Source organism: Salvelinus fontinalis, chromosome 19, assembly GCF_029448725.1.
Source record: "Salvelinus fontinalis isolate EN_2023a chromosome 19, ASM2944872v1, whole genome shotgun sequence".
Lineage (NCBI taxonomy): Eukaryota > Metazoa > Chordata > Actinopteri > Salmoniformes > Salmonidae > Salvelinus > Salvelinus fontinalis.
The window spans coordinates 35652912-35674245 of record NC_074683.1 but is presented as its reverse complement, the minus strand read 5'-3'; the positions used below and the strand labels follow the sequence as shown (position 1 = coordinate 35674245).

At 42.6% G+C, this 21334-nt stretch overlaps 1 protein-coding gene across 2 annotated transcripts in view; it reads left to right on the top strand.

The window, feature by feature from the left end:
* The window catches only part of LOC129816670 (SH3 domain-binding protein 4), an 82814-nt gene extending 63575 nt beyond the window's left edge, over positions 1 to 19239 (top strand). For both annotated transcript variants that reach the window (XM_055871430.1, XM_055871431.1), the window contains exons 4-5: positions 17308 to 17496; positions 18537 to 19239. In XM_055871430.1, coding sequence (XP_055727405.1) covers positions 17308 to 17496; positions 18537 to 18761 — 414 coding nt within the window. In that variant the 3' untranslated portion in view covers positions 18762 to 19239. The remainder of the gene's footprint in view (positions 1 to 17307; positions 17497 to 18536) is intronic.
* The last annotated feature ends 2095 nt before the right edge of the window (positions 19240 to 21334 follow it).

Below are 21334 nucleotides of genomic sequence, written 5' to 3'. Positions count from 1 at the left end.
TTTTCAGATATTACATGTTTCTAATTTTGTCAAAGTTGTTTTCATTTCAAGTTAGTGTACTGGCTGGCTGGCTCACTAGCTAACTTTAAGTGCATGATCTGTGTAGTTATATTATTCTTATCTCAGAGCCATTTGCATTGCTAGTTATAGCCTGTTAGCTAGCTAACGTTGAACCTAGTTGGTTATCTACCAGCAGATTCATGCAGGGTAGGGATGTTATGAGTTGGGATTATGGTTAATTGTTTAGCTAGCTAGCTACATGTCTAAACAAAAGGCCACTATACAAGTAACCATTTCAATAGAATGTTCATTATGTCACTGTGACAACTGTGGATAGATGTAGCTGGTAAATTCGCTCAGGCTATCTACTCCAAATTCAGAGAACTCTCGCTCGTCTGACAGTGCCAGAGTGCAGAATAACTGACAAATTTACGAATGCTTAACACACGTTGAATATGGCAGGTGTCAGTAAACGTTGGCAAAAAATAGTAATTAAATTGTTGCCAGCTGCACAGTTGCAGTCACCAATGCTCTGGATAACATGAAAACAGCCTAACCAGCTCTGCTAGGGTGAGTAAAATGGTCAGTGAGCTGTTCTCTCATTTGTGTCTGGAAGTAGCTAGCAAGCTAGCCAATGTTAGCCAGTTAGCTTGGGTGCTTGACTGCTGCTGTTCTGATAAGAATACTCGTATCAACCCTACACCTCGGCCAGAGCGTCCAGTGTGCACTCTGAACGCTCCGAGAGCGAAACACTCTGAATTTATGAACTGACAATCTGACAACTCTCTGAGTTTACGAATGCCCAGAGAGCGCTCTTTGATCACACTGGCACTCCTGTTTAATTTTCCAAACACACCCATAGTATAAACCACCTTTTGGTTGTTTAGCACATGGCCTCACATGTGAATCCTTAAAAAGATGGGTGGGGCTAAAGCTTAAGAGGGTGTGAACAATGCGGCAGATAGCCTAGTGGTTAGAGCATTGGGCCAGAATCCGAAAGGTTCCTGGATCGAATCCCCGAGCTGACAAGGTAAAAATCTGTCGTTCTGCCCCTGAACAAGGCAGTTAACCCACTGTTCCCCGGTAGGCCGTCATTGTAATAAGAATTTGTTCTTAACTGACTTGCTTAGTTAAATAAAGGTAAAATAAAAAAAATGTATGCTTGTAGACAAAGAAGAGCTCTCCAGTAGGTACCAACAATTCAAGGGCCATTTTCTCAAAAGTGAGGTTACAGAACAGAATTACTTTCCCATTGTTCCTCAACTGTAGTGTACCATCTACTCTCTCCTGTTATCCAAGGTAAAAAACACTTTCAAATTTTGCTACATAAGACCAAATCAAACCGGTCGGTCACATATTGTCTTTTGAGTATGTAGCTATTCATTATGCACTTTCACCTCACATCCACTCCTCAACAATGGATATATTGACGACTATGTCCAACCCTTAGTCAATAGTTGTCATTTCTGGATCTCCACTTACCCTCATAAACTGGTAATACTGGGCAGCAGCCTTCACAGTTCAGCAACAAGTCACACTGTGGTCCCGTGTGGCTCAGTTGGTAGAGCATGGCGCTTGCAACGCCAGGGTTGTGGGTTCAATTCCCACTGGGGGACCAGGGTTCAATTCCCACGGGGGGACCAGGTTGAATATGTATGAACTTTCCAATTTGTAAGTCGCTCTGGATAAGAGCGTCTGCTAAATGACTTAAATGTAAATGTAAACAGTGAAGGGGACACGCATTACCCTGCAGGTAGACTGGACATGGCAGTACTAAGGCAGTACTAACAGTGAAGGGGACACACATTACCCTGCAGGTAGACTGGGCATGGCAGTACTAAGGCAGTACTAACAGTGAAGGGGACACACATTACCCTGCAGGTAGACTGGACATGGCAGTACTAAGGCAGTACTAACAGTGAAGGGGACACACATTACCCTGCAGGTAGACTGGACATGGCAGTACTAACCTGTTGGGGATGGGGGCGCTGTTTAGACTATTTATGCTAATGTGGCTAATTTTTTAAACGGCTTCCCACAAAATCCTTGATCGTACAATATGCATATTATTATTATTATTGGATAGAAAACAGTCTATAGTTTCTATAGGAGTTGAAATTTTGTCTCTAAGTGGAACAGAGCCCATTCTACAGCAATTTCCCTGACATGGAGTCAGATTTGAGAAACGTTGGCCACTTTTCTGAAGTCATTTAAACGGGCACTGTCGTTGCTATGACTATACGGACACTTCTTACGTCTTCCCCTGGATGCCTTTACGTGATGACGATTCCAACGGGCTCGATTGCTCGTTCACAGGCCCTACAAATGAAAAAAACCTTTAGCTAGCAAGTCTTTTCTTGCTGCGTAACGCGCGTGGAAGACACCGACCCTCTCCTGTTCCAAGCATTAGTTTAGCCTGTTATATTTCTCCGGTCATCTTTTCACTCGTTATAGGAGTTACAAACATCACAAAGTAGTTAATTTAAAGCGTTTTATAGCAATTTATATCCGTTTAGTGCGATTTTGTGACATTTATTTTTGCAACGATGTGAAAAGTTGGACACGCTTTTCAGTTCATCCCGAACGTAGTTGACATTTCCACATGGCAAGAGGACAGCTTTCCACCAAAAGACGATTTCTCCCAAGAAAGGATCCTTTGCCCAAGATACTGATGGAAGAACAGCTCAAGGTAGGACATTTTTATTATGATAAATCGTGTTTCTGTCGAAACATTTTAGTGGCTTAGGACGCCATGTTTTTTGACGTAGCTTCGCTTGGCGCAAACTGTATTGAAAAGTAAGGATAAATTAAAAAATGTAATAACGCAATTGTATTAAGAATTAAATTGTCTATCAATCCCTGTCCACCCTATATTTTTTAGTCACGTTTATGAGTATTTATGTATAAGAGTAGATCACTGTCTAAGTGGCGCAAGGACAAATTCTGACCAGCCGAGTTACATTTCACATTGTCTAACCATGATTTTGGTGGCTAAATATAAACATTTTCGATCAAACTGTATATGCATGTTGTAATGTGATGTTACAGGAGTGTCATCGGAAGAATTCTGAGAAGGTTAGTGAAAAAATTAATATCTTTTGGCGATGTTGACTTTTATCGCTCACTTTGGCTAGAATCAATGCTGGGCTGCTAATTGCTATGTGCTAAGCTAATATAACGATTTATTGTGTTTTCGCTGTAAGACACTTAGAAAATCTGAAATATTGTCTGTATTCACAGGATCTGTGTCTTTCGATTCGTGTATGCTGTGTATTTTTACGAAATGTTTGATGATTAGTAGTTAGGTAAACACGTTGCTCATTGTAATTATTCTAGTCCATTTGTGATGGTGGGTGCAATTGTAAACTATGCCATATACCTGAAATATGCACTTTTTTCTAACAAAACCTATCCCATACCATAAATATGTTATCAGACTGTCATCTAATGAGTTTTTTTGTTGGTTAGGGGCTATAAATATCTTAGTTTAGCCGAATTGGTGATGGCTACTGGTGTTGGTGGACAAATAAAAGATGGTGGAATATGCTAATGTGTTTTTAGGTAATAGATGTACATCTTTACATATTGTGTCTTCCCTGTAAAACATTTTAAAAATCGGAAATGTTGACTGGATTCATAAGATCTGTGTCTTTCATTAGCTGTATTGGACTTTAATGTGTGAAAGTTAAATATTTTAAAAAAATATTTTTTTTGAATTTCGCGGCACTGGTTTTTCAGTGGGGGGGGGGGGGGGTGTGCCGCTAGCGCCACGCTGATCCTAGACAGGCTAAGGCAGTACTAACAGTGAAGGGGACACACATTACCCTGCAGGTAGACTGGACATGGCAGTACTAACAGTGAAGGGGACACGCATTACCCTGCAATTAAACTGGAGCTGGCAGTATTATCAGTGAAGGGGAGTATTGTTCCTGACAACTTCCTTTAATTAATCAGTCACAGGCAGTTAGCTTTTTAGTCACAGGTGGAAATTAGATGAAGGCCCTCTTAACTATTTGGGTTTGTCATCCCAAGCAAATAGTTTAGTAAACAAAACTTTAGGAGCACCTTCCTAATATTGAGTTGCACACCATTTTGCCCTCAGAACAGCCTCAATTCGTCGGGGCATGGACTATAAGGTGTCACGCGTTCCACATAGATGCTGGGCCATGGTGACTCCAATGCCCTATATGTAGGACCTTCCACCCCCACCTGGGATATGGGTTGAAACGTTGTCGAAACATTGTAAATAAATATCACCTTGGAGCATGAGCAGCAGTGTGCTCAGTTTTTCTCTTCTGACTCCAATGCTTCCCACGGTTGTGTCAAGTTGGCTGGATGTCCTTTGGGTGGTGGACCTTTGTTCATGCACGGGAAACTGTTGAGCATGAAAAAACCCAGCAGTGTTTCAGTTCTTGATACACTCAAACCGGTGCGCCTGGCACCTACCACATTACCCTGTTCAAAGACATTTAAACATGTTGTCTTGCCCATTCACACTCTGAATGGCACACATACACAATCCGTCTCAATTGTCTCAAGGCTTTAACATCCTTATTTAACCTGTCTCCTCCCCTTCATCTACACTGATTTGAAGTGGATTTAACAGGTGACATCAATAAGGAATCATAGCTTTCACCTGGATTTACCTGCTCAGTCTGTAATGGAAAGAGCAGGTGTTCTTAATGCTTTGTACACTCAGTGTATGTCAACACTGAAACTGTTTGTGTTGTGTGCAAAGTCAACTTTACTGGCTCTATATGTGCAGTATTATTGTATGTCTGTTAGCACCAGGACTCCTGGCTGGGTCAGGTGTGAGCAGAGCACCAGGGCTCCTGGCTGGGTCAGGTGTGAGCAGAGCACCAGGGCTCCTGGCTGGGTCAGGTGTGAGCAGAGCACCAGGGCTCCTGGCTGGGTCAGGTGTGAGCAGAGCACCAGGACTCCTGGCTGGGTCAGGTGTGAGCAGAGCACCAGGGCTCCTGGCTGGGTCAGGTGTGAGCAGAGCACCAGGACTCCTGGCTGGGTCAGGTGTGAGCAGAGCACCAGGACTCCTGGCTGGGTCAGGTGTGAGCAGAGCACCAGGACTCCTGGCTGGGTCAGGTGTGAGCAGAGCACCAGGACTCCTGGCTGGGTCAGGTGTGAGCAGAGCACCAGGACTCCTGGCTGGGTCAGGACCTAGCTGGAGGTGACTTGGGAAGCAATCTCCTTGATTCCTGCAGGGAATTTCCTGTTGCTGTTATCCAGAGAGGAAGCAGGTGCTTGTCTCAGGTCTTACTTATCCTGTACAAATGCACACAGATGGGAACAGAATCCTTCTTTTGAATGTCCTTGTTATTCTCTCTGGATAAGGGTATATATAATGTAGACTGGGTGGAAGTGAAAACTCCCTCTGCTGTTGAACCCTGATCTGGGCTGAAACTGTGCACTCATGGGTAGCCGTTAGCAGGAACTCCAGGCATCCATCCCGCTATCTTATACTCTTGTCTGTAACCTGTCTATGTCTCTGTACACACAGAGAGAGCATCTCCACCAACCACCACCCCCCCCCCCCCCCCCCCCCCCCCCCCACCCTGCCCGTTTCCTGTCATTCCATGTATTCCTGCCCGTGGAACAAATAAGAGCTTTAGTTGGCGGAGCTCTGAGTCTGCTAGTCAGAGAACGGATCAGAGTCACTAAGCTTAACCATGTGTGCTGTGATTGCTGAGTATCAGTAAAGGATGGGTCTTTGGCGTGTACATGGGTTTGTTATGTGTTCATATATGTGCTTGGGTGAATGACTTTGCATGCTGCACTTCAGTCATGCCCTATGATTCTCTCTGCCTGAGGCTGTGCTACATGAAAACATATTCAGATTCCATGAGCACAGGCATAGTTTGCTTTCACCTCAACTTGACAGGACTGAGGGTTTTAAAGGGCGACTGGTTGGTCTGGGCGATACTCCAAATAGATTAGATATACAGAAAGAAGCCATTGACTACACTGCCACAAAATAGTTTGACTCCTAATTATCCTTACAGCTCTGAAGACTCTAGCCACTCCCATGCCAGTCGGAATAACTAAGGTGTTTTATCTCTGATATGATACGTGTTATTGCTCCAAACAAATGACTAAATATTTTCTACAAGTTCTTTGAAATACGATGAAAAGAACTTGACTGTAAAGAAATCATTACAACAACAATGGATAAAACATTTTTTTTAAACTTTCAAACGAAAGGAATCTTCTTGGCAGGGAAAAACACATTTGAATAAATGTGGGTTTTGACAGTCTTTTGTAGGTGTCATAATATACACTACATCTCTAATAAAAATATAAAACATTTATAACATAAAACATATAAGTAAAAAATTATATATTCCCAAACCCCCTTTCCAAAAAAAAAGTTATGAAATAACAAAAAAATTACAAGCTCTCAGCGGTGCAATAAACGTTTATAAAAATAAAATAAAATAAAAACATAATATCAAGACAATTTATTTAAAATAATATAAGTAATAAAGAAGAGGATGTTCTGTGAGTGTGTATATGTAAGGCTGGGTGAGTGAGTGGGAGTCGGTGCAATAAGTCTCTTGAGGAGCAAGTGTGAAGAGTCAGTGAAAATAGTCTTTGGTCTATTGCACATTCGGTTGTTCTGGCTGCGTTTGACGTGGACGGTTGCTCCGGTTTTTGTTCTGACTGCGCTTTTTCTCCCCAAAAGCTTGCTTGGCCCTTTTCCGTTCTGCTGATGCAATCAGGTCCTAAAACTCTGGGGAGTGCCAGGGTGGGAGGTTATTAAAAATTCATCTGGATACTCTTCTCTTCGGCAGAGCGTCTGAGAGTCTGTGACATTACAGGAGACAAGTTATTATGCAACAACAACAGAAAAGCACACATTAAAGCCTGTGGAACAAGTCTGAACTTTTCAAAACTCAGTACTGTATTGAAAATGTATGGATTGGTTTACATTTTATAATTAAACCTGTCTCTGACGACGCCACCTTTTTTATGTCCCGTTCCTTTGCTCTGTCTGGGGTGTCCGACGACTTAAACCTCTTTCAGTTCAATACCGATTTTACATCTGAGGAGTCAGTGTGGTGTATTATCAATGGTTATATGCATCAAAATCATTGAGAAAGTTGTAAGATGTAGAACTATGTAGGTCAGTCCATGTTTTTAATCACCTTCAACTTAAACTCTGCCATGCGTCACTTTCCGTCTGTGTACCTTAACCTCAGCTGACTGAACAGCAGACAGTACATGGGTGTTGTGCAGATTGTTCTTCCTGAGACATGACAAAGAAAAAACATAATTTAAGTTTGCATAATATTCACACCACTATTTCATGTAACATATTTGACAATGTTAAAACCTCTTGGAAATAGGGGGTGCCCTTTTCACTTTTGGATAAAATTGTGCCCAATTTAAACACCCTCGTACTCTGTCCTAGATCATATGATATGCATATTATTATTACTATTGGATAGAAAACACTCTGAAGTTTCTAAAACTGTTTGAATTATATCTGTGAGTAAAACAGAACTCATTTGGCAGGCAAACTTCCAAACAGGAAGTGAAAATTCTGAAATGGGCCTCTGTGAAAGGCATCGCCTATTCATTTGCCTTGTATTTATGGATCTGTATGCACTTCATACGCCTTCCACTAGATGTCAACAGGCAGTAGAACGTGGAATGAAGTGTCTAGCCTTATGTGGGACCAGATGAGAGTCTTTGGAGTGACAGGTCAACCATATTGGCAGTATTTGGTTACGCACTTGGGTATATCATATCTTTGTCTGCAAATCGTTAGATAGACACGAAGAAATGCTCCGTCTGGGACGTTATTGGATATATATGAGAAAAGCATCCTAAAAATGGATTCTCAACTGAGTTTGACCAGTTTTCGACTTTTATTATCACTTTTGGAATTTTTCGTTCATTGCGTCAAATCTTCATGGACACGTGAGCTACACATGCTAGCCAAAGTTGCTAATTCGACAGAAGAAATGGACATTCTAAAACATAATAACGATTTTTTGTGGAACTAGGATTCCTGGCACTGCATTCTGATGAAAGTTCATCAAAGGTAAGGGAATATGTATGATGTTATTTCGTATTTTTGTTGACTCTGTTGACTCCAACATGGTGGAGAATGGCTGAGCTCTGTCTCAGCATGCTGTGCTTTTTACTAAAGGTATTTTTTTAAATCTAACACAGCGGTTGCTGTGTATCTTTAATTATATGTACAACATGTCTTTTTCAGCAAAGTTTATGATGAGTTTTTCTGTTAGATTACGTGACTCTTTAAAATTTCTCCGGACATTTTGGAGCCATTTCTGACCATGTCGCCAATGTAAAACCACGATTTGTAGCTATAAATATACACATTTTCGAACAAAACATAAATGTATTGTATAACATGATGTCATAAGACTGTCATCTGATGAAGTTGTTAGAAGGTTAGTGATTCATTTTATATCTATTTGTGGGTTTTGTGAAAGCTATGTTTGCTGTGAAAAAATGGCGTTGTGTGTTGGGCTATTGTGGTGAGCTAACATAAATATATGTTGTGTTTTCGCTGTAAAAAAAAAAAAAAAAACGGACATGTTGGCTGGATTCACAAGATGTTTATCTTTCATTTGCTGTATTGGACTTGTGATTTCATGAAATTATATTATATTCCCTGTGGCGCTAGGCTAGGCTATGCTAGTCAGCGTTTCTGATGAGAATGATCCCGGATCCGGGATGGGTGGTCCGTAGAGGTTTTTAAGATAACCATCCTACAACAACCTGATTGCTTGGTTGGATGTCATTTTTTAAATATATATTTATACAGTACCAGTCAGGCTTGTCATAACAAAGGTGTTGAATACTTATTGACTCAAGACAATTTTATTAATTTGTAAAAAATTCTCAAAACAAAATTCCACTGACATTGTGGGGTATTGTGTGTAGATCAGTGGCACTAAATCTCAATTTTATCCACTGTATAGTCTAATACTGTTCTGTACGGTGAGTGTTGTGCACTTCATGAAATTGAATCAAATTCTGTTCTTTACATGCTTACTGACAAGCAATATAAAGGTTGTGAATTAAAGAAATATACACTGCATGCTGTAGCGACGCTGACATGCAATCAATTTGCATTCAGTAAGAATCTTTGTGGACCATTTAATCACATCTTACAATTCCATGTTGCACAATCACAGATAATACAAGGTAAAGGTACAAGGACATGAAGTAATGGCAAACAACCAAGCATATCCCATATGCTGCAAAAACACCTATATGTTCTCATTGTCGTAGCCTATGCATTCACTACTGTACATAGTTATATTTTGAGAACCTCACAAAAATACTAAATAAGTCTTGTGAGTGTTAGGAAGAGCTTGGGCTTGTATCTAATATCTCTTTATCAGGATATTAATTCCTTGGAACATGTTGATCATGTGAATGATATAAAAAAGTGGATTGGCATCACTGCCCCCGACTTCAATCGTTGACTTCCGTCTACTTTCGCCTTAACACTCAAACGCGCCCAAAAACAGTTTAGAAACACTGTGGCAGTTTTCAAATCGCGTTCTTTTGACTGGTCATTTTCAACATTTTGATTGGTTTGGTTTTGTTAGTTTGATTGGATTATTTACCTTTCAACCACTACGCCTTCCCTTCAATTCCCATGCATTTGATTGGCTGATGAGTTTGTGCTTGTGTTTCATGAAGCTACACTTTCTGTTCCATCGAAACAGCGTCTGCGTTCGAGCAGATCTCTTTTGTCACGTCTTTCAAAGTCTGTTGCATTATGGGGATAAATATTGTCCGACTTGCGCCTATGTGTAGATTTTCGGCTGTTGCTACTCACCAGCTGCAACTTAAAGCCATCACCTTCATTGTGGGGGGCACTATTTGTCAATGAATCATTAGTGGGGGTGTTTAACCCACGCGAACGGGACCAAAGACGTGACTGAAACAGGAAGCATCTTTGCCGCCATTCTAGAACTATTCAGTGGATAGGTGTACAGTAATGTGATATTTGAGGCTCTCTCTCCCCAATTGATAGAACAATGTACACATATATTTACAGTTTGTGTGGGTGATACTTTCATAAAAATGGCAACATTGCCTTATTGCATTGAGCCTTGCTGTTGGAAAACCACATCAGTGGCCGACTTTCAGCTGTAGCAGATGCAGCTCCCCCGACTTCACTCCTCGACTTTTGTCTGCTGTAGATTGCTTCAGCCTTACCACTCAAACAAGCACAGAAACTCTGGGCGTTGCTAGTTACCACCGTCACAAAGCCATAAACCCCACCTATTTCTACAATTTATCTTCTTAAAATTAGATTTTAAACCTTAACCACACCACTAACCTTATGCCTAACCTTCAATTGAGACCAAAGAGCAAATGTTTGTTTTCATTCATTTTTACGATTTTGACATCTAGTGGAAACTGATAAAAAAAAAAAAAAAATTAACTAGGCAAGTCAGTAAAGAGCAAATTCTTATTTACAATGACGGCCAAACCCGGACGACGCTGGGCCAATTGTGCGCCGCCATATGGGACTCCCAATCATGGCCGGATGTGATACAGCCTGGATTCAAACCAGGGACTGTAGTGATGCCTCTTGCACTGATGCCTTGCCTTAGACCGCTGCGCCACTCGGGAGCCAAGTGTGTCACTCCCAATGACTGTATATGGTTGCTCCAGCAGAGACTGCAAATGTTTTCTAGTTCATATACTAGTAGACCAGACCCAGCTGCTATCGCATTGGTGTCTATGGGAGAGCCACCCCTTAAAAACCTGTTATGGCTGCAGCCCGACACCGGTACACTTATGACAACATCCAGCTCAGGTGCAGGGTGCGAAATTCAAAATCTATTTTTTTTAAAATATTTAACTTTCACACATTAACAAGTCCAATACAGCATTTGAAAGATAAACATCTTGTCAATCCAGCCAACATGTACGATTTTTTTAAATGTTTTACAGAGAAAACACCACATATATTTATGTTAGCTCACCACCAAATAAAAAAGAGGACAGACATTTTTCACAGCACAAGTAGGATGCAAGTAGCATGCACAAGCCAACCTAAATAACCTAGAAAAAACTACCTCAGATGACAGTCCTATAACATGTTACACAATAAATCTATGTTTTGTTCAAAAAATGTGCATATTTTAGCTATAAATCAGTTTTACATTACTGCTCCCATCATAGCTACAGTCTGAAATCGCACGGGAGTAGCCAGAGAAAATACAGACACCAACGTCAACTACTAATTACACATCATAAAACATTTCAGAAAAATATATGGTGGATAGCTAATGAAAGACAAAGATCGTGTGAATAGAGCCAATATTTCCGATTTTTGAAGTGTTTTACAGCGAAAACACAATATATCGTTATTAGCTTACTACATTAGCTAGCACACGGCAGCATTGATTCTAGTCAAACGGTAGCATAGCACAGTTCGACAGATATATGAAAAAGCATCCCAAATTGGGTCCTTATCTTTGTTGATCTTCCATCAGAATGTTGTAAAGGGGTCCATTGTCCAGTACAGTCTTTGTTTGGGATCCAGAACAAACTATTTCCCTCTTGAATTAGCAAGCACACTGGCCGTGCGGCGCTAACCTCTCCTTCTTCAAACAATTCTTCCAAAGCATCACGTCTAAAGTCCCGAATAAATTTCAATAATATAATTAAACTATATTGAAAAAACATACTTTAGGATGATATTGTGACATGTATCAAGTCAAATCGAAGCCGGAGACTATATTCACGTATAAAGACAGTTTTCCAGGAGGCAATACAAAGTCCAACTTCGCGCCTGGGAGAAAAAAAATTATGGCGGTCCTCTCACTCCAAGAGGCTGTATTCAAGCCCTGAACGAGATATTCAAGTCCTTTCTGCTCTCACTTCCGCATGACACCCAGTGGAAGGCGTATGACATGTTTCTATGGTCCCAAGTGACATGCCCTTTTATAGACAAGGTCTTGAAGAGAGACACCGATTTTGGAAATCTCAAATCCGGATAGGAAATGGGCTGTAAAAATAGTTCTGTTCCACTTAGAGAAATAATTCAAACGTTTAGAAACTAGAGACTGTTTTCTATCCAATAGTAGTAATAATATGCATATTGTAAGAGCAAAAATTGATTAAGAGGCCGTTTGAAAATGGGCACATATTTTCCAGTTTTTCAATACGCCCCCTGCAGCCATAAGAAGTTAAGTAGACAGGAACTGTGACCATTTTGTCAATGGTAAAAGACCTGAGTAAGACATCTTCATTTATCCACCATCTTTGGCTCTAGGTGCACAGATCCACAAGACTTAGCTCCAAGCCTGTGTCTGTAATTCGACAAAGTATCTCTGCCTCACATATTATTTATTGACGATTGGCTGTAATAATAGATTGTGTCGCAATCATGTAAAAGCGCAAGGCAGATCTCAAACCTAGATCACTGCCGCAGACTTTTGTGAAAGACCGCATACGATAATGAACATAATTTTATAAATCTAAGTTCTATGATAAATTCACTCAATGGACAGTTGGACAGCAAGACACAGCCACCTTTCCAGAGGAAAGACACAGCCACCTTTCCAGAGGAAAGACACAGCCACCTTTCCAGAGGAAAGACACAGCCACCTTTCCAGAGGAAAGACACAGCCACCTTTCCAGAGGAAAGACACAGCCACCTTTCCAGAGGAAAGACACAGCCACCTTTCCAGAGGAAAGACACAGCCACCTTTCCAGAGGAAAGACACAGCCACCTTTCCAGAGGAAAGACACAGCCACCTTTCCAGAGGAAAGACACAGCCACCTTTCCAGAGGAAAGACACAGCCACCTTTCCAGATGATTTATATTGCAGCCAGAACAGACCCAGGAGTTATTTTGGCAGGATGAACATGTTTTGTGTGTGTTTATTATTACAGAGTTGTTTGCGTCTCTGTAAAAGCGTTAATAATCTTGTCTCCCAGTAGCCTATTCTTCAACTAACAACTAGTGTACATCGGTGACATTTCATAACAATTTATACAGTTGGCTACTGTATTGCTAAGCATTTCAGGCCAATGTTTATTTTCAATGTCATTTTATTAGAAACTTTTTTTTTCTTTAGTGTTATGTTTTTAACTTCCATGTAGTCTACTTGGGATTTCACCACTGTGTTTTTAACTTCCATGTAGTCTACTTGGGATTTCACCACTGTGTTTTTAACTTCCATGTAGTCTACTTGGGATTTCACCACTGTGTTTTTAACTTCCATGTAGTCTACTTGGGATTTCACCACTGTGTTTTTAACTTCCATGTAGTCTACTTGGGATTTCACCACTGTGTTTTTAACTTCCATGTAGTCTACTTGGGATTTCACCACTGTGTTTTTAACTTCCATGTAGTCTACTTGGGATTTCACCACTGTGTTTTTAACTTCCATGTAGTCTACTTGGGATTTCACCACTGTGTTTTTAACTTCCATGTAGTCTACTTGGGATTTCACCACTGTGTTTTTAACTTCCATGTAGTCTACTTGGGATTTCACCACTGTGTTTTTAACTTCCATGTAGTCTACTTGGGATTTCACCACTGTGTTTTTAACTTCCATGTAGTCTACTTGGGATTTCACCACTGTGTTTTTAACTTCCATGTAGTCTACTTGGGATTTCACCACTGTGTTTTTAACTTCCATGTAGTCTACTTGGGATTTCACCACTGTGTTTTTAACTTCCATGTAGTCTACTTGGGATTTCACCACTGTGTTTTTAACTTCCATGTAGTCTACTTGGGATTTCACCACTGTGTTTTTAACTTCCATGTAGTCTACTTGGGATTTCACCACTGTGTTTTTATCTGCTCAACAACACAGATCCATGTCACGCTCACACAGGTTGCAACAAATGCCTACAGACATTTCCATGGAACTGGGGTAAAACAAAAAGCAGATTACTCCATCATGCAGTGGACAGACAACCATGTACTGCAACATCAGAATGAAGTTCACAAAATGCAACAGAGTATGTGGACAGAGGCAAAGACCAAGGCACACAGGAAAACAATAGAGACTGAAACGGAGATTCTCAGAGCTATTTAAATTGCCATATTTCATGCCCATGTACATGGCTATAGTGGTCTCTATGCATCATCTTACTCTGGGCATCAAAACACATTATGACCCTCTGGGAGAATATTAGTGTGCTGGATGATGGAATGATAAGAAATATTCAGCTTAAGTTGGCCACCTGCTCGCTAAAATCTCATCAGGGTTTTCTCATTTCAATGCACATGAATGTAAAAATGTGACATGCGTTTACTCCTTACTCTCTCTGTTATGATTGCTGTACCTATGTTGTCTACGCCTGTACCGTCTTATGTACACAATGTATCACAGTGGAGCGAGTTGGCTCTTTTCCACTTGCAACAGTTATGTGAGAACTTTGCAAGGTTTTATGGAAAACAGTATTGCACATCGAATATGCACCTCCGTAGCCACTTGAAGAAATACGTTTTGGACTATAGTACAATGTGTGACCAACCGGCTCAAGTCGGTCTAATGTAGCCTCAGAGCTACAAAATGGTATATCATACACTGCATTTGAGGAACAATGGAAAAGTGATTTTGCTTTGAAAGTTGATTAAACTTGTAAACTTCCTTTTTGAGAAAAAGGCCTTTGAATATTTTGGTACTATTACTGGAGAGCCCTTCTTTATCTACACCCATTCAGCATCATTCACACCCTCTTAAGCTTTAGCCTGACCCATCTCTTTAAGGGTTGATCCGAGCATTCTGTACTAACAACAGCAGTCAAGAACCCCTGTAAAGACCTTTATTATAAACAGATTCAAAATAGCTATTGATATCAAATGTGTATTTTGTGCTTGTGACTCAGGCACTCAACCTTTTATTTTGGGACTGTTCTTATGTCAGAAGATTTTGAGGTAAGTTAGATTTTATTTTCAAATAAACTATTAATGTTAGTTTGAAAGACTGATATTATGTTTTATTTTGATCGAAATTTTATGGACCCTGATTTAACTTTCATTGTTAATTTGTTTATTTTTCATGGCAGATTCTTTATCCGTAAAATTAAGTGGGCAGAGAACAAACCCCTCTTCACATAGAATTTAAATATTATTTTTGAAATGATCAGTAAGTGTAAAAACAAAAAAGCAACACATACCATTAAACTTTGACAAATTGAAAATGTATCTCAAAATGTAATACCCCTGTCTGTTAGGTTTATGTGCCCTTGTATTTGTTTTGTTCATAATAATTTAAAAAAATAGCAGTCAAGCAGCCAAGCTAACTTGCTAGCTACTTCCAGACAGAACAGCTCACTGAACATTACTCACCCTAGCAGAGCTGGTTAGGCTGTTATGTTTTCCAGAGCGTTGGTGACTGCAAATGTGATGTCAGATTGTCAGTTTGTAAATTCAGAGCTTTACGCTTTTGGAGCGTTCAGAGAGCACGCTGGACGCTCTGGCCGATGAGTAGGGTTGATCCGAACGTTCTGACCTCACAACAGCAGTCAAGCTCCTAAACTAACTGGCTAACATTGGCCAGCTTGCTAGCTACTTCCAGACACAAATGAGAGAACACCCCACTCTGACCGTTTTACTTGCCCTAGCAGAGCTGTTTAGGCTGTTTTCATGTTATCCAGAGCATTGCTGACTGTAACTGTGTTGCTGGAAATAATTTAATTCAGCTTTTTTCAACGGGTGTTGAGCGTTCATCAATTCTTTAGTTATTCTGCGCTCTGCCACACTCAGACGAGAGTGCTCTGAAATTGGAGTAGTTGGCCAGACTGAATTTACGAACGCACCCGAAATGGTTACTTGCATAGTGGGGTCTTTTGTTAAGACATCTAATTAGCTAACGTTAGTTGGCTACCAGTACACTTTAACCTGAAATCAAACCCCTTTTCATAGATGGATGCGTCTCCAGTCGCAGATGCCATGGTTGCCCTTAGTTTGAAGATGTAATCCGGAGACAGGTGTTTTCTCCATCTCCTCAGCTATCATACTCGAATTCCACTGAATTCAGTCGTCCAGAAAGTGGAAAGCAACACATATGCAGTTTTACTACGCAATAAAAAACATTTAAAAGCAGCGTTAGACAGGATTACCAACACATTCTGACCAGCTCAAATAGACAGAAGCCTGCTATATGGCAGACCAATCCAAACTCATCTCTCAGCATGTCCAGCCCACTCATTATCTCAGCCAATCATAGCTAGCGGGAAGGTTGCTTTCGTTTTCTGTGGCTAAACCAACTGGGCTTGTAATTTGAACAATTTTATTCATATTTACAGATTGCATACAAGTTTGTTATTAAGGCACATGAAAGTTCACATGTTGATTTTATTGTTTTAAGTGTGTTGCTATTTTAAATGTAATTCAAATAGTTTTAATTTAAGTTTGATTTGATATTAGACCTTTATTGATCATTGTATGAATATAGACACCATTAACTTTATAGTCTATACTTCTTGTTAAGACTTAAAAAAAAAATATGTACTAGGTTATAAACCTACTAAATACATGTTTGGAGTAGTTTGCCTGCTGAACTGAACTGGGCCGTAATATGAGGACAATAGACAAGGTGTTAGAGGCTATTAGCGTGTGTAAATATCCATGACCTTCCAGAGCCGACTGGTCAGACTCTGTTTTTGTTCTGACTTCTCAATACTGCTTTTCTACTTCTTATCATTAAAGATATTCTGATTTACACGTACACACTTGGAAACAGGCCATTTTACACAGTGCTAGCCAGTCAAATGTCTCGCTCTCCATTTTAATTAGTGTAAAACAGCATGGGTTTCCTGCTGTTTGCTGTGCTCCATACTGGCACATAGTCCCCTGGTCTGCTCCCCTGCCTATCGCTGAGTTAATCAAACAGGAATCACTCTCCTCCTCTCAGCCCAGCAGCACAGCCAGTTACTGTACCTAGCTGGAGCCAGAGAGTTGGAGCCTGCATGGCTCTGGAACGCTGTAGCCCTCCGGATGAGGTGGTGCTGAGCGCTGTAGAGGCTCTGTTCCCGTCAGGCCCTCCGGAATACATCTGAAAAATAACAGACCTGAGATTATGGAAAATTACACAGATTTGAGGTAATAGGCACAGTTGAGATTATGGAAAATATGATATTTAGGAACAATGGGAAGCATAGCCAAGAAACAAAACTCTTAATCTTGTGTTCTTGTGTATGTTTGTTCCTGTGTGTTTTGTATGTTATCCTGTCCTGACCAGCTCTCCTCGTGGAATTGTACTGGCAAGAATGTACAGTTTGTGTTTTCATTTTTTATTTTCTAACCAGTCTCTGTCTTCCCCCCCTCAGGCGTTGCTGAAGATGGACTGCCAGGGCCTGGTGGCCAGGCTGGTGATGGACTTTGTCCTGCTGACCACGGCGGTGGAGGTGGCTGGGCGGTGGAGGGAACTGGCTGAAAGGCTAACCAAAGTGTCCCGTCTGCAGCTGGATGCATACGAGGGACCGCACAGAGACAGGAACGGCGTGGTGGACAACGAGGTGAGGCTAGCTTCTGATCTGGCATTATTGAAATACTACACACAGCTTTTGGGAATTACATGACCTGTGAACTGTAAATGGTTAAATACTTTTTGTGCTTTACATACTTTTGGATTGATATACTGTGAATGTCAGCCACATAACCATTGTTAAACTGGTGGAGCATAACATGCCAGTTCCATGTGATTTTATTGTCACCCTCACTTCAATATGTTCAATTACCACCCCACATTGTCCTCTGTCCTTATCTCTCCCTGTGCTGCACTGTGGGTAAGCCAACAACATCAATATAACCATAGTAAGTAAATAATCTTGCACGAGCGTTGGCTTGTGCGAGCTAGAACAGCTCAAAGGAGCAGGAGCCTATCTCCTGTTTCTGTAGCGTGAGGCAGCTTGATGTACAAGTACACCCCCTGGACAGATAGGACGCCAGTCTATCTCCTGTTTGTGTAGCGTGAGGCACAAGTACACCCCCTGGACAGATAGGATGCCAGTCTATCTCCTGTTTGTGTAGCGTGAGGCACAAGTACACCCCCTGGACAGATAGGATGCTAGTCTATCTCCTGTTTCTGTAGCGTGAGGCAGCTTGATGTACAAGTACACCCCCTGGACAGATAGGATGCCAGTCTATCTCCTGTTTGTGTAGCGTGAGGCAGCTTGATGTACAAGTACACCCCCTGGACAGATAGGACGCTAGTCTATCTCTTGTTTCTGTAGTGTGAGGCAGCTTGATGTACAAGTACACCCCCTGGACAGATAGGACGCTAGTCTATCACAAGGCCTTACAATCTATATCCTTAATGCTGAGTGCCAAGCAGAGACGCGTTGAGTCCCATTTTTACAGTCTTTGGTATGAAGTGGCCGCGAATCAAACTCCCAACCTTCCAATCTCAGGGCGGGCAATCTAATCACAAGGTCACTGAGTTTATTTAATTATTACCATAGAAACATCAGAAAACAGCATGCAATTCCCATGTGATCTATTGTCAGTTCAATATGCTCCCTTCAATCACCACCTCTCTCTCTTTCTCCCTGTGTAGGCCATGTGGAAGCCAGCCTATGACTTCCTATTGATGTGGGCGGCCCAGATTGGGGACAGCTACCGGGACGTGATCCAGGAGCTCCACATGGGCCTGGACAAGATGAAGAACCCCATCACCAAGCGTTGGAAACACCTGACGGGAACGCTCATCCTCGTCAACTGCCTGGATACGCTCCGGAGCTCAGCCTTCAGCCCCGCCTCTCAGGACGACTGTGCCATATAGACCAAACTGACCATAATCATCGTCATCATCACTCATAGGGTGCAGCTTGTCTCCTTCCCTTATATCTCCGCTAATTGAAAAGCAATTTATTTCCCACCCGTATAGATGCTAGATAGAAGAGGATGAACATTTGGACTGTTGATATAGACTCCGCCTCCTGCTGTCCTTCCTATGTCCATCACCATCCTAACCCCACCCCTGACCTGACCCCTAACCCCACCCCTGACCTGACCCCTAACCCCACCCCTGGCCCTACCCTTGTGGATCATTTTTGCATATCTTCCTATGCTCCACAACCTTATTCCCTGTTTGTATTGAAGATTCTGAACAACAGCTGTCTGTCTGGTCCCTCTGAGTCCTGCTTCCTCCGAATCTGCCTTTAGTCCTCATGGGGGTGAGGGCCTGGACTGCTAGACTGTCCCCCCTCACCCCTAGGAGGACTAGACTCCCCCTCACCCCTAGGAGGACTAGACTCCCCCTCACCCCTAGGAGGACTAGACTCCCCCTCACCCCTAGGAGGACTAGACTCCCCCTCACCCCTAGGAGGACTAGACTCCCCCTCACCCCTAGGAGGACTAGACTCCCCCTCACCCCTAGGAGGACTAGACTCCCCCTCACCCCCAGGAGGACTAGACTCCCCCTCACCCCTAGGAGGACTAGACTCCCCCTCACCCCCAGGAGGACTAGACTCCCCCTCACCCCCAGGAGGACTAGACTCCCCCTCACCCCCAGGAGGACTAGACTCCCCCTCACCCCCAGGAGGACTAGACTCCCCCTCACCCCTAGGAGGACTAGACTCCCCCTCACCTCCAGGAGGACTAGACTCCCCCTCACCTCCAGGAGGACTAGACTCCCCCTCACCTCCAGGAGGACTAGACTCCCCCTCACCTCCAGGAGGACTAGACTCCCCCTCACCTCCAGGAGGACTAGACTCCCCCTCACCTCCAGGAGGACTAGACTCCCCCTCACCCCTAGGAGGACTAGACTCCCCCTCACCCCTAGGAGGACTAGACTCCCCCTCACCCCTAGGAGGACTAGACTCCCCCTCACCCCTAGGAGGACTAGACTCCCCCTCACCCCTAGGAGGACTAGACTCCCCCTCACCCCTAGGAGGACTAGACTCCCCCTCACCCCTAGGAGGACTAGACTCCCCCTCACCCCTAGGAGGACTAGACTCCCCCTCACCCCTAGGAGGACTAGACTCCCCCTCACCCCTAGGAGGACTAGACTCCCCCTCACCTCCAGGAGGACTAGACTCCCCCTCACCCCTAGGAGGACTAGACTCCCCCTCACCCCTAGGAGGACTAGACTCCCCCTCACCTCCAGGAGGACTAGACTCCCCCTCACCTCCAGGAGGACTAGACTCCCCCTCACCCCTAGGAGGACTAGACTCCCCCTCACCCCTAGGAGGACTAGACTCCCCCTCACCCCTAGGAGGACTAGACTCCCCCTCACCCCTAGGAGGACTAGACTCCCCCTCACCTCCAGGAGGACTAGACTCCCCCTCACCCCTAGGAGGACTAGACTCCCCCTCACCCCTAGGAGGACTAGACTCCCCCTCACCCCTAGGAGGACTAGACTCCCCCTCACCCCTAGGAGGACTAGACTCCCCCTCACCCCTAGGAGGACTAGACTCCCCCTCACCCCTAGGAGGACTAGACTCCCCCTCACCCCTAGGAGGACTAGACTCCCCCTCACCCCTAGGAGGACTAGACTCCCCCTCACCCCTAGGAGGACTAGACTCCCCCTCACCCCTAGGAGGACTAGACTCCCCCTCACCCCTAGGAGGACTAGACTCCCCCTCACCTCCAGGAGGACTAGACTGCTAGTCCTCAACCACCCATCTTTGTATAGCCACCAGCCAAACTACACAATGCTACAGTCTCAGTATTCACAAAGACTATTTTAATCTTCATTGTCTGGCATAGTATGTATTTTTTTACTCTAAATATGGCACAGCATTTTTAAAGACACTTTGACACCTTTCGTTCATAACTGTGGACTCGATCCAGTGCTAAGACAAACTTTTTAAATGATATCCTTGTTCTCTAGCCTTGTCACGTGTGTCAAACGAGCTAAATATAATGTGTTTATTTATAAAGCTTTGGAGTTGTTCAGAAGAAAGCGCTATCTTATGGTTTCCTCCTACTGTAGTCCGTTTTATTTCAACTACTTTGTTAGTGAACATATTTCTAAGGACCGAGTTAATAACTGCATAACTCACAGATTAACTTTGTTCTTTCATTTAAATTCATCTCTCACCGCTTTATCACCTCTCTAACTATCTTTTCAAATTAAACCATATGGCCTGCAGTTATTTATATACTAGACTTAGTGAATATATTGTACCGAAGCTTGTCAGCAGTTAATATGACTCTACATAACTACATATATGCCTCATTCAATATCCAACCACTGTTACAATGCCAACTGTTAAAGATTCTGGGTATGTTTTGTCCCCTGTATGTGTTGTTCATACACATTTCACATCTGTTTTGTGACTGCATACTTTTGTGGAGAATATAAATAAAATGTGAATATTTTTACGCAATTCATAATGCTGATTGCTGAAT